General features: G+C 44.8%; 1 protein-coding gene across 2 annotated transcripts in view; it reads left to right on the top strand.

Annotated features, from left to right (window-relative positions):
• cep76 (centrosomal protein 76) overlaps positions 1 to 14,566 on the top strand; it is a 53,048-nt gene that overhangs the window by 20,321 nt on the left and 18,161 nt on the right. For both annotated transcript variants that reach the window (XM_072468417.1, XM_072468418.1), the window contains 5 exons: positions 2,510 to 2,695; positions 3,553 to 3,650; positions 7,240 to 7,368; positions 9,387 to 9,575; positions 11,658 to 11,824. In XM_072468417.1, coding sequence (XP_072324518.1) covers positions 2,510 to 2,695; positions 3,553 to 3,650; positions 7,240 to 7,368; positions 9,387 to 9,575; positions 11,658 to 11,824 — 769 coding nt within the window. The remainder of the gene's footprint in view (positions 1 to 2,509; positions 2,696 to 3,552; positions 3,651 to 7,239; positions 7,369 to 9,386; positions 9,576 to 11,657; positions 11,825 to 14,566) is intronic.

Genomic DNA, 14,566 nt, shown 5'->3' with positions numbered 1-14,566 from the left:
GTCTACCCAGTGTGGGGCATGATCCGAAATGGCTATAGCCGTATATTCCGTTCCCCTCACCCTCGGGATCAATGCCCTACCCAACACAAAAAAGTCTATGCGTGAATAGACTTTATGGACATAGGAGAAAAACGAGAACTCCTTACTCCTAGGTCTACTGAATCTCCACGGGTCCACCCCTCCCATCTGCTCCATAAAATCCTTAAGCACCTTGGCTGCTGCCGGCCTCCTACCAGTCCTGGACTTCGACCTATCCAGCCTTGGTTCCAACACCGTGTTAAAGTCTCCCCCCATTATCAGCTTTCCGGTCTCTAGGTCTGGGATGCGTCCTAGCATTCGCCTCATAAAATTGGCATCGTCCCAATTCGGGGCATACACGTTTACCAACACCACCATCTCTCCCTGTAATTTGCCACTCACCATCACGTATCTGCCCCCGTTATCCGCCACTATAGTCTTTGCCTCGAACATTACCCGCTTCCCCACTAATATAGCCACCCCCCTGTTTTTCGCATCCAGCCCCGAATGGAACACCTGCCCTACCCATCCTTTGCGCAACCTAACCTGATCTATCAGTTTCAGGTGCGTTTCCTGTAACATGACCACATCTGCTTTAAGTTTCTTAAGGTGTGCGAGTACTCGTGCCCTCTTTATCGGCCCGTTAAGCCCCCTCACGTTCCACGTGATCAGCCGAGTTGGGGGGCTTCCCACCCCCCCCCCCTTGCCGGTTAGCCATCATCTTTTTCCAGCTTCTCGCCCAGTTCCCACGCGGCTGTATTTCTCCCAGACGGTGCCCCCCCGCCCATCCTTTCCCGCACCCACTCCCCCCTTTCCCCAGCAGCAGCAACCCAGTAATTCCCCCCTCCCCCCCCCCCCCCCCCCCCCCCCCCCCCGCTAGACCCCCCGCTAGCGTAATTACTCCCCCCATGTTGCTCCCAGAAGTCAGCAAACTCTGGCTGACCTCGGCTTCCCCCCGTGATCACGGCTCGCCCCGTGCGGCGCCCCCTCCTTCCTGCTTCTCTATTCCCGCCATAATTATCATAGCGCGGGAACCAAGCCCGCGCCTCTCCCTCGGCCCCGCCTCCCATGGCCAACGCCCCATCTCCTCTCCCTCCCCCCATCACCACCTGTGGGAGAAAGAAAAGTTACCATACCGCAGGATTAATCATACAATCCCTCTTCGCCCCCACTCGTCCCACCACTTTGTCCAAACGTTCATTTTCGTAGTCCAATCATTCCAATTTTTCTTCTACAATAAAAGTCCACGCTTCATCCGCCGTCTCAAAGTAGTGGTGCCTCCCTTGATATGTGACCCACAGTCTTGCCGGTTGCAGCATTCCAAACTTTATCTTTTTTTTGTGAAGTACCGCTTTGGCCCGATTAAAGCTCGCCCTCCTTCTCGCCACCTCCGCACTCCAATCTTGATAGACGCGGATCACCGCGTTCTCCCATTTACTACACCGAGTTTTCTTCGCCCATCTAAGGACCATTTCTCTATCCTTAAAACGGAGAAATCTCACCACTATGGCTCTGGGAGCTTCTCCTGCTCTCGGTCCTCGCACCATAACTCGGTATGCTCCCTCCACCTCCAACGGACCCGTCGGGGCCTCCACTCCCATTAACGAGTGCAGCATCGTGCTCACATATGCCCCGACGTCCGCCCCCTCCACACCTTCAGGAAGGCCAAGAATCCTCAAGTTGTTCCTCCTTGCGTTATTTTCCAGTGCCTCCAACCTCTCCACAGATCGTTTCTGGTGTGCCTCCTGTATCTCCGACTTCACCACCAGGCCCTGTATGTCGTTTTCATTCTCTGCTGCTTTCGCCTTCACGACCCGAAGCTCCTGCTCCTGGGTCTTTTGTTCCTCTTTCAGCCCTTCAATCGCCTGTAGTATCGGGGCCAACAACTCTTTCTTCATTTCCTTTTTTATCTCCTCCACGCAGCGTTTCAAAAACTCTTGTTGTTCAGGGCCCCATATGAAACTGCCACCTTCCGACGCCATCTTGGTTTCTGCTTGCCTTCCTTGCCGTTGTTCCAAAGGATCCGCTGCAATCCGGCCACTTTCCTCTCCTTTTTCCATCCGTGTCCAGGGGGAACACCCTTCTGGTTTACCGCACGGTGTTTTCAGCCGTTAAAATTGCCGTTGGGGCTCCTATCAAGAGCCCAAAAGTCCGTTTCACAGGGAGCTGCTGAAACGTGCGACTCAGCTGGTCATCGCCGCACCCGGAAGTGAGGAGAACATTGTTGAGGCAGCACACTGCCTCAAGGGCAATTAGGAATGGGCAACAAATGTTGGCCTTGCCAATGACGCTCAAATCCCATGGAAGAATCTTTTAAAAAGCTGCATTTTCATATGGATTGTTGGCTGCATTCTATAAAGTCACAAAATACAGCTTTACCCAATCATCATCCTAGAACTGCTTATTGTACAGCCAGATTGTGGCTCCTGAAGAACTTGTGCTTGTAGCTCATGTGACCTGACACTACTTTTTTCCTGGTTGATATATCTAGGTGATGGCAGTAGGATGGCTGACGCAACGGCTCTATTATCAATCTGTGATCCTGTGCACATGGTTCTTGTAAAGACCGATACGTCTGGAGAAACAACCTTAATGACTTCACACTACTTAGAATGGCGGTCTTTGCTGAGTTCACCAGATGGACAAATGAACATATCGTTAGAACTATTGGGTGTCGGTAAGAATTCCATTGCATGTTCTTGGTTAAATATTTAAATTTAGTGATTAGTTAATTTTGTCCAGTACAAGTTTAATCCAAGTTTGGTTATGATGATTTTTTGCTGTGCAGGCATATGTGCAGTAAGTCACACAGGCACTTACTGCATCTCCATCACTGCCATTATAAACCCGATCAATGTTGATATTCACACTAATGCTTTCAAAAATACAGATTTCCAAGTTTCTGAATTTTAAAAATGTAACTAAATGTGTAGATGTGTAAACCTGCAGGAAGTAACAGTTTAAATGCTTCTGTATTGATTTCTTGTTGACAGAATAGCCACAATGTAAGCAATAGAGTTACTGGAAAAATATCATTAATTAGTGTAAATGTGGCCTTCAGTGATTGAGTAATTAGGCACCTGCTCAGGATTAAATTTAGATTTATTGCCACGTGTACCGAGGTACAGTGAAAAATATTGTTCTGTGCACCGTTCAGGCAGATCGTTCCATACATGAAAAACAGGACATACAATAAACAGTAGACATCAGATGAAGCATACGGGATATATACTGCTACAATTGTAGAGAAGATGTGTAGAAAGATCAGTTCAGTCCATAAGAGGACCATTTAGGAATCTGGTAAAGGTGGGCAAGGAGCTGCTTTTGAATCTGTTGGTGCAGCAGCACCCCACTTTTTCTGGAAGGGCACGTACCCGTGGTGTCATTTTATTTACTGATGCTGGCTAATCTATTGTGTATTTCTATTTTTTTTATTACGTACTTCATAGATCTGTAGTTGCGTTAGTATGAAGATTATAGTTTTGAATGCACTTGACATTAAATCTTTACTCAAACAAATTCTTCCACTTTCAGGCACAGAGTCAAAAGTTCCTGTTGGAGTTTTAAATGTAAGACTTGAAATATATCCCCATTTGGTGCAGCCACTGATCCAGGAAATAGTAAATACTCAGGTAGGGTGTGCCTTATAATCTGTCTAGGGTAAATACACAGGTAGACTATGCTTTATAATCTGTCAAGGGTAAATACGCAGGGAGGGTATTCTTTATAATTTGTCTGGGGTAAATATGCAGGTAGAGTATGCTTTATAATCTATCTAGGGTAAATATGCAGGTAGGGTATGCCTTATAATCTGTCTCGGGTAAATGCGCAGGTAGGGTACGCTTTATAATCTGTCTGGGGTAAATACTCAGGTAGGGTATGTTTTATAATCTGTCTAGGGTTAATAAACAGGTAGGATATGTTTTAGAATCTGTCTAGGGTGACTAGGGTGGTAATGCTTTGTTTTATAATCTGGGGAAAATACGCAGGTAGGGTTTGCCTTATAATCTGTCTGGGGTACAATCTCTTCCTCTCTATATTGGATTGGGAGGAAGCAGTGAATTCTAATTATCTTGAGAGAAAGCATTTTCGGGTGGCATTCGCATTGAGCTAAACTAATATCCATTTCTATAGGTTCCTGCTAAAATTATTTTACTGTCACTTTTGGAGAGAGAAGTTGGAAAATTGCTGGTATTGTGCGGCTGAGTCCAGTGTTTTGGAGAAATTGCTTTGCTGATGAGAAACCTGAGGGGGGAATCTTGTATAAGACAATCCCGTCTACTGATAAAGCCAGCCAGAACAAGGGGCGGAAGGGAAAGAGTGCCCCCACAGGCCCGCCCGCGGATCGGTGGGCCCCGATCGCGGGCCAGGCCATCGTGGGGGCACCCCCTGGGGCCAGATCGCCCCGCGCCCCCCCCCCCCCAGGACACCGGAGCCCGCTCGCGCCGCCTTGTCCCGCCGGTAAGGTAGGTGGTTTAATTTACGCCGGCGGGACAGGCATTTTAGCGGCGGGACTTCGGCCCATTCGGGCCGGAGAATCGTGCGGGGGGGGGGCCCGCCAACCGGCGCGCCGCGATTCCCGCCCCCGCGGAATATCCGGTGCCGGAGACTTCGGCAACCGGCGGGGGCGGGATTCATGCCAGCCCCCGGAGATTCTCCGACCCGGCGGGGGGTCGGAGAATCTCGTCCCAGAATTCTAGTTCTATCTGAGTATGAACATCACACAATACATTTGCAAATCCTGTTACTGCTCTGTTTAGATGTGCCTACCAGATTTTTTGTTTTTTTTAGCTGTTTAAAAATTCATGGAGGTTATAAACTTGGTTCAGCATCTCACACATAAGCAGATAACGAACTTGATTCTGAATGAGGTATGATTATAAATTCACTTCCTCACCTTATCTCTGTATAACTAGAAATATAACATTGAAGTTCAGATTATAAAATATTTTTCTTTTTGCCTGATGCCTGCAATGTTATCAGCTCACTGTGTTTCCTCCAGAGGGCTGTGTTCCACTGATCCCAGTGGACAGTCAAATTCTGGAAATCATTTTCCTCCAGGTTATAGAAAGTAATTTTATTGCCAAATGTATATAGCATGACCAGGGACATAACAATGAACCAGTTGTTTCATGTATTAAATATTATAATCAAGCACATGCTACCATGCGCAGTCCCTCACGTTTCCAGAAGGTGGAGTAAGTTGCTTTCTGGTGAATTTAAAAGTTAAGTAAAGTTGCCATAGTCCCAGATGACCATTGGCTGCTTTTTCCTTTGAGGGGGAGAGCTGATTGGTGGTGATTTAACCTGAGGATCACCACACCTCAGGCGAGGGGCAAGGTTGAGAAGGCGGGACTTTCATGAATAACCTCAACAGGCACAGGAATTGAACCCACGCTTTTGGCCTTGCTCTATCACAAAGCAGCTGTCCAGCTAAATAAGCTAAAACTGATGAATGGCAAACTTTTTTTTTCATATGAATGAAACGGTTGCAATTTTCTCGAGATTTACATCTGTTTCTCATCATTCCTCATGCCCTCAAACTGCAGTCGATGTCCAACTGTACACCCTAAGTGCCAGTTCCAGATTTTCACCCAGCAACAGTGAAGGCATGGCAATATCGTTCAAAGTCACAATGGTGTGTGTATATTGGGAAGGGAATTTGCAGGTGGTGGTGTTCTCTTGCATCTGGTCCTTGCTGCTCATGTCCTTTTAGATGATAGAGGCTCTAAGTTTGGAAAGTGATGTTGAAGGAGTGTTAGTGAGTTGCTGCAGTGCATCTTGTATATAGTACTCACTGCTGCCCCTGTGCGACGGTGATGGAAGGAGTGAATATTGAAGGTGGTGGATGGGATGCCAATCAAGCAGCCACCTTTCTCCTGGATGGTGCTGAGTTTCTTGAATGTTATTGACTCATCCAGGGAAGCGAAGGGTATTTCATCACCCTCCTGACTTACGTTGGCGGAAGAAAGCTGTGGTGCACCTTGGTGCCAGTGACAGAGAACAGATATTGAGGTCTTAATCTCAGATTGCCAGGGAATGGGAGGGAGGAAGATTTGATTGGGGTGTTTAAAATCAGGGGGACTGAGAGTGGATGGGGATAAACTGTTCCTGCTCGTAAAAGGATTGAGAACGAGAGGGCACAGGCTTCAAGTGATTTACAAAAGAAGCAAATTAAATGTGAGAAAAAACGTTTTCACACAGGGAGTGGTTCAGGTCTGGAATCTGCAGATTGGAAGTGTGGTGGAGGCAGGTTCAATCATCGCATTCAAGAGAGCCAGGTCTCCGTTATCACCCCAGCATCATAATTCCACATGGTAACCTGTGCTTTTATCTCGCCTGTCTTATTAATTAAACTCTGTGAATTCACATACATGCAATATAACCTTGATTTAGACTCCCATTACTTTCTCCCTTTCTCCAAGTCCACCTATTAACATGCTATTCTCTGGGCTACCACTCTGGTTCCCCCGACCACCCAACAAACTAGTTTAAACTCTCCTCAACAGCACTAGCAAATCTCCCTGCAAGGATATTAATCCCAGTCCTGTTGAGGTGTAAACTGTCCAGCGTATACAGGCTCTACTGCCCCAGAGCTGATCCTAATGCCTCAAGAGGCGACACACCATCCTGGAGTCACGTTTACTGCTGCAGAGACACCTGTCTGATCCTCTGACTATAGAATCCCCTGTCACTTTGATCACGTACTCTTCCTCCCTGACCTAGAATTCGTTGCCTACTAAGGTGGTGAAGCACAAACAACCAATGATTTCAATAGGAAACTCTATGGAACTTGAAGGAAATAAACTTGCAGGGCTACAGTGTCCAAAATGGATGAGTGGGACTGACTGAACTGCTCCATGGAGTGCTGGCATGGACTTGATGGACCGAATGGCCTCCTTTTGTCCCATAAGTTTGTCCAACTTTTTCTAAGGTAACTCAATCGGGAACCATTTTGACAAGGAACTCTTTGGTCTTGATGCTCATTCACTTCAGAAAAGGAGAAATAATTGGCACAATATAGAAAAAATGTATTCTCTGAATATGGGGAAGCACCTTGGCCCTGACTGTACAGTCAGATCTAAACTCTACCAAATGACAGTGGTGACACCCACCCTTTATTACATGGCACAGTACTGTGATCTGTCTTAAGGATGAGTTTTTCTGTTGTGTCCATTAAAAAAAATTATTTTAATTTTTAACTTCACTTCAAATTTACAGCTGGCTTTAGAGCGTCAGAAAACTGCAGAAAAGGAACGCTTATATCTTGTATATGCCAAACAGTGGTGGAGAGAGTATCTGCAGATCCGACCTTCACATAACACAAGACTTGTGAAAATATTTGCACAGGTTTGTATCTATATTGTCCGCTCGCAAGGATTGGTGTTGGGAGTTGCAGAACAGTCACCACGTTTCGGGAGCGAAAAGGGTTGGAGAAAAATAATTTCTCTTTCACCATGCTTCCTTTATTGTTAACACTTCTATTGTTTAACCATCTGTTCTTCACCTAATCATTTTTCAAATCATTCTTTATCATGTGATTTTTCAACACCATCCTTCCCCATCCATCACCCACCTCCATTGTGTCCCTCCCAGCATGCTGTTTGTCAAAGTTGACGATTGAAGGGTGATCTCTGAAATATTAACTTTTCTTCCTTTATCCACATGTGCTGTATGATCTGCTGAGCATTTTCTGATTTTGTTTCTGATTTCTAGCATCTCCAGTATTTTCCTGTTCGCTGCTTGGATAGTTAATATAATTCTTTTTCATAGCTGTTACTGTTAAAAGAAAAATCTATATACTATTTTTAATTAATTAGGATGATGTATAGATTGAAGTGTTGGAAATGGCCAACTAGAATACTATCGCCCAGTTTTATTATGTCCTATCTAATGTATTAATTGTGTGCAGAGTACTCCCCCAAGGTGGAGTAATGGAAAGGTGGGATAACAATGATGTTTCACTGTTTGCCTCATCTGGAGGAATGGTACAGATGAACCTATTGGATGAGTCATGATTGTGCTGGGTCGAATATGAAACCGTACCATCCTAAGCTCCCATAAATAGCTGGGCCTCTAGCTAAGCTGTGACCCTACAACACTGGCATCTACCTGACAATGTGGTAAACTGGCCAGCTATATCCTGCTCACAAAAGGCAGCACAAATTCTATCTGGCCAATTACTGCCCCATTCGTCATTCCCTCGATGATCAACAAAGTAATGAAAGGAGTCATGGACAGTGCTATCCTGCTGTACGTACTCACCAGTAACTTGCTCATCAGGCTCAGTGACCTTCCCTCCATCGTAAGGTCAGACATGGGGATGTTAACTGATGACTGCACAGTTCAGTACCAGTCACAACTGTTCAATAGTTTATGCCTGCAGGAAGGCCTAAAGTAATATTCAGGCTTGGGCTGATCTGCCATACAAATGTTATTGCCATTTAACAACAGAATCCCAACAGTGTAGAAGGGCCATTCGGCCCATCGAGTCTGCACCAACCCTCCGAATGAACACCCTACCTTGGCCCACTCTCCCTGCCCTGTCTCTGTAGCCTCATCTAACCTTTGGACCCTAAGGGGAAATTTAGCGTGGCCAATCCACCTAACCTACACATCTTTGGACTTGAGTGTCAAATAATGATCATCTCCAACAAAGGAGAATCTAATCATCTTCCCTTGATGCTCAATGGCATTAACATTGCTGAATGGCCGCACTATCAACATCCTGGGGTCAGCATTAACCAGCAGCTGAACTATACCAGCCATCAAAATGCTGTGGTGACAAAGCAGGTCAAATGTTGGGAATTCTGCAGCAGGTAATTCACCTTTTTAAGAACCATTCTCCTCCATCGCTGCTACTGCTGTCCTCGCTCCAGTCAACTTAATGCTCAGCCTAAGGGTTAAACCTGGAATCATTGTTGTCTGTGTGGCTCAACTTACTGATGATTAACCACGTTGTATTAAATTTGTAAATTTAAAAAAGCATTTAATTTATTTTTCAGTGCGGAATTACCTCCTCCAAATTATTATGTAAAGTTGAATTGAATTTAGTGCACGCTCCAATGAACAAAATCCTTTAATGCTTTAACTTAAAATTGACATAATTGGAGGTACAACATATGTTTGAGTCTTGAAGTTCAAAATGCTTTCTGCTCGTATTCCTTTAAGTTTCAATTTAATATCCTTTACCTTGTATGGGATGCTTTCTCTCGGAAGATTCAACTGCCTACAAGCTGTTTAATTACACCTTTTTGACTGCTTCTGATCTTCATTTGTTTGCATTTAGCTTAAATATTTATAAATTGACTTGATTTTCCTCCGCGGAAGGGGCTGACTATTTTCCTCTTCCCTGTCCCCCACCTTAGGATGAGAATGGTGTGAACCGTCCCGTTTGCTCCTATGTAAGACCTTTGCGAGCTGGAAGGCTTCTGGACACACCGAGGCAGGCTGCCCGATTTGTCAATGTTCTTGGTTATGAAAAAGCAGCAGTGGTGGGAGGTGGATCCAAGCAGGAGCAGTGGTGCACTCTGCTGCCTTTTCTGTGCAGAGGCAAGGTATTCTTTTTGTCATTTCTGTTCTCAACGATACTTGTAAATTCTGTCTTTGACAGGGGGCCAAGGCTGAACAAGGTCTTTTTAATCAAAATCTTGATTTGGTTTCCTGACTTCTGGCTTTTCCTAATTCTAGTGCATCCTAATTCTCCTTGCCCCAATGCTGTGACACCAGAATTCCCATAGGTGTTTGCCCTGTTTTCCTCTTCTTTTTTTTTTTTGAAAGGTTACAAATCCCAATGAGCCAAAGCAATACGTAGATGCAAGAGCCACTAGATTTTATTTATTGGGAGTGGGGGCACATCTGATCTTAATGACAGGCTGTTGGTTAAATAAAGGCAAGACTGGACTTCTGCTTGGCACATGGCCAGATTCAATATCCAATAGCAAGTTTAACCACTGCAGGCTGTGTTTGGAGTCGCGTGCCAGCTGGAAGTGAGCGGAGGGGTTCCAGAACAATCAGATTGGGTTATAGCTTTTGAACCTTAAGTAGGTCCCTGCCAGCTTTTGGTGTGACCATCACCCAGGACCTAAATTGCTGCCAAAACATTCAAGCAGCTTGGAATGAAGCGGGATTTTGACGTTCAGTATTTGAACCCCATAATGCAACTCTTTGGTACCTATCAGGAGGAGATGGGGGTGCCATTAAAATTAAGGCCTGTGTTTTTTGACTGTGTGTAAGTCTCCCTACTCCTGTTATTCCTATGGATGCTAAGGTTACCACCTGCTCCTGGAATGTTTCCTAATCTTCTACATTCATCTAGAAGCTGTATGGTTGGTTCCCAAATGGCCCATAATAACTGACTGCTCTCCCACCTCTTACACAATATTTTCCAATCTATACAATATACCCCTTATCTTAGCATCTGATGCAAATAATACTGGGGCTCTTGGTCTGAATGGTAAAGGATTGTGCTCTTCTTTCTAACTATTCACACCTCATGTATTTAGGTGTGATGTTAATCTTTGCCCCTTTCCAACCTCAAACCACCTCTTGTTTGTTTAATGCCTGGCCTGAAGAATTCCCTTTTTCCCACGGAAAATGAAAACTTTGAATATCTTTTGAAAGCTTCATGCTTATCTGGGCACACCTGTTCTACATTGAGTCTGCACCGATCCTCTGAAAGAGCACCCTACCAAGTCTTTGCTCCCCCACCCTATACCCGTACCCTAGTGGCCCCACCTATCCTTTTGGACACTAAGGGGCAATTTAGCATGGCCAATCCACCTAACCTGTACATTTTTAGACTGGGAGGAAACTGGAGAACCTGGACGAAACCCACGCAGACATGGGGAGAACGTACAAACTCCATTCGGGCAGTCTGCCAAGGCTGGAATTGAACCCGGGCCCCTGGCACTATGAGATAGCGCTAACCAATGTTCCGCCCTGTTGTAAGCTGTTCTTTAATCTTCCTTGCCATGTCCTTGAATAGTCACTCATCATTCCTCCTCCACTTCCTGCTTACCATCTGTCATTGATGTGACTACTCTTTAAAACTGCCCCCTTCTATCATGTCTCTGATTTTTTGCAGAAAATCCTGCCAGAGTCAACAGCTGTTTGTCATTCCGACATATTACAAGAATGACATGCAACTGTCCCCTATGGTGTCCATTTTAGTTATTTTGTTCCTGTACTTGCACTTGAGAACTTGCACATCATATCTACTAACTAGTCCACTTAACACATCCCTGCTCCTCCTCCCCACCATGTTCAGACTACTTGACTAAAAACTAGTTGAGAAATTTTAGATGCCTGGTTAAATATTTTCCTAATTCACCAGTGACGGAGCCTTCTTCAGGCTTTTTGTAAGTTATAAAGAATGAAACTTGCATTTATATTATAGCTGATTTATATTCTCAGGATGTTTGAAAGCACTTTACATCCAGTTAATTACTTATTGACAAGAAGTCTTTGTTATTATGCTGACAAATTGCATCCTATTATTTCAATAGCTGGGAGGAGAATAGAAAAGTATACGAGAGGGAAAATTAAAGTAAAATTTTCTGGTATATGTATGTATTGTTGTTATATGCTGAAAATTCACTCTGTTGTCTCCAATCAATGTAACTGTTGGTAACCTGCAGGGAGACTGTGAGGATCATGCCAATTTACTGTGCAGTTTGCTGCTGGGTTTTGGATTGGATGCCTATGTGTGTGTTGGAACAAAAGCAAAAAGGGTCCCCCACACTTGGGTGATGACTTATGGAACTGATGGAGCTGTCGTTTTCTGGGAGAGCTTAACTGGACACAGGTGAAATCAGGGTGCTTGTGGTTTTAAAGCCATCCATAAACAGATCTATTATTCAACCAATGGGTTTTACCAGTGAGTTTTTCTACTGGCCCTCGTATGCACCATTCAATGACTGAGCAGGTGAATATGCAGGCAGCCCACAAGAGGTTTCTCGGGCAGTTGCACTGGAGGCTTTGCAGCCTTCTGATCTGTGTCCTGTGTGTTTAAAAAGCCACATAATTAATTTGCCAGCTCAGTGAACTGACCAGATCATGTTGGTAGATTTGATCACGACATGGCAAAATAACTGGACCTTGCTCAATTCCAGCTCCTGAACATACTCAATATATTGAGTCTTAATATAATTGTGTGATTTACTTGAGTAGAAAGTATCTCCGCATTCTCATCTTGTGAAAATTAGAGTTGGAATAGTCCCCTTGCCTTTAATTAAAAGGCAGGATGTGTAGGACCAGAACATGCTACAAGGTTCAGAAATACCATTTTTTTGTGTTGCATCTTAGTTACTTTTATTGCCTGGCAACTAACCAGTTCCCCTCTAATTTGCTGGTGCTGTCTGTTCTGACTGTTTCCTGAGGCAATCTATTCCATGTGCTCACAACTCTTGTGTGAAGTCATTAAATCTAAACTGTCTTGTTTGCCACTTCTCTTTTGAGCACAGGTCTGTGGCCTTTGTTTGCAGAAATTATGGTTATTTCAACAATTTATTTGTTTATCTGTACTCCCTGGAATCTTGAATTTCAATTAATGTCACTAACTGTCTTTTCTTGTTTTGATGTTTCCTCATAGCTTTGGCATGTATCATTCCTCTGCGTCCTTTCCAAAAACGGGGTGAAAGGTGGAGAGCAGCTAAACATATACCAGGGATTACACAATTCTAATGTAGTGACTAGATTACATCGAACATACAGTGCAGAAGGAGGCCATTCAGCCCATCGAGTCGGCACCGACCCACTTAAGCCCTCATTTCCATCCCTAACCCAATAACCCCTTTTTGGACACTCAGGTCAATTTAGCATGGCCAGTCCACCTAACCTGCACATCTTTGGACTGTGGGAGGAATCCGGAGGAAACCCACGCATACACAGGGAGAACGTGCACAGATATTTGGGTTTCTAGTGATCGACTGGAAGGTCACATGACATAATTTCCAATTTTAAGACTTCTGTTGTAACAAATTAAAAGAAACATTGGCTGAGCATTATTCAGTAGGCAACTTATAGCAGTGTTCCCCCCATTTAACTTATAAAATGATATCATCCCATGCTGCGGTTATAGTTTGTCCCTTAAGTGGACGCTGTGTTCCCTCAGAAGTCATTCAAAGCTATTCCCTCTTCTGGCCTTTTTCCTTTTCCATCCAGGTGACTTCTAATCCCTGAACTGACTTTAAAGGTGAGGGTTACACTGAGACGTCCCCTGTCCTCCCCAAACCAAAGTTAGGGGCAGCACGGTAGCATAGTGCTTAGCACAATTTCTTCACAGCTCCCAAGGTCCCAGGTTCGATTCCCGGCTTGGGTCACTGTCTGTGAGGAGTCTGCACGTTCTCCCTGTGTGTGCGTGGGTTTCCTTCGGGTGCTCCGGTTTCCTCCCACAGTCCAAAGATGTGCAGGTTAGGTGGATTGGCCATGCTAAATTGACCTTTGTGTCCAAAATTGCCCTTCGTGTTGGGTGGGGTTACTGGGTGTGGGCTTGGGTAGGGTGCTCTTTCCAAGAGCCAGTCCAGACTCGATGGGCCGAATGGCCTCCTTCTGCACTGTAAATTCTATGATCTTCCAGCCTCCCTCAAATCCCTACGTGCTTGGTCTCTTCAATTTGAGTGCGAGCTCCCATCTTCACTGTGGTACAAGACCTCTGCCTCTTGCTACTTGCTTTCTGACTCTGGTAGAAAGACCGGGTCTTTGAGGTTTCGTGATCTCTAAGAAAACTAGAGATCCAGAACTAGGGGTCATAGTTTGAGGATATGGGGTAAACCTTTTAGGACTGAGCTAAGAAGAAATTTCTTCACCCAGAGAGTGGTGAATCTGTGGAATTTACTACCATAGAAAATAGTTGAGGTGAAAAATTGTGTAATTTTAAGAAGGAATTACATATAACTCTTGGGGCTAAAGGGATCTGGGGGGAAAGCAGGATCAGGGTATGAACTTGATCAGCCACGATCATAATGAATGGCGGAGCAGGCCCGAATGGCCGCCTCCGGCTTATATTTTCTATGAAACCGTGTAACCTGATACTTCAGTTGTTTGCTAAGGGCTTAATCCTTCCCAAATCTCATGGCTCTGGCATTATGAATCACATGCGCCTTGCAAACTGGTAAAAATCCAAATGAGCCCCAACATCATTCTATCTTGGAATTAAATAGGCAGTATAAACTATAACTGTTGATAGAATCTGACATTTTTAGCACTTCCCTTTGAGACTAACAGATAGCACAAATGTTCTTCCCATTGTTTACAGATGGGAACATCCTGCATCATCACCCTCCCAGTAAAGAACCTGGCCAACCCTTTAACCTTTAGCAACCTACCACTCGAGTTTAATGTGTAGAATTCAAGCAGGTCCCTAGGACATTCCTCCATTTTACCCTAAATTAAAAGGCAGTCCCAAAAGAACACAATCTTATAAACAGTCGGTAGGACAGAACCTGGGGCTGGTTTAGCTCACTGGGCTAAATCGCTGGAATTTAAAGCAGACCAGGGCAGCACGGTTCAATTCCCGTACCAGCCTTCCTGAACAGGCACCGGAATG

The sequence above is a fragment of the Scyliorhinus torazame genome, chromosome 11 (genome assembly GCF_047496885.1).
Source record: "Scyliorhinus torazame isolate Kashiwa2021f chromosome 11, sScyTor2.1, whole genome shotgun sequence".
NCBI classification, from domain to species: Eukaryota; Metazoa; Chordata; class Chondrichthyes; order Carcharhiniformes; family Scyliorhinidae; genus Scyliorhinus; species Scyliorhinus torazame.
Note: the sequence above shows the minus strand (reverse complement) of the source record. Positions and strands in the feature narration are given on the sequence as shown.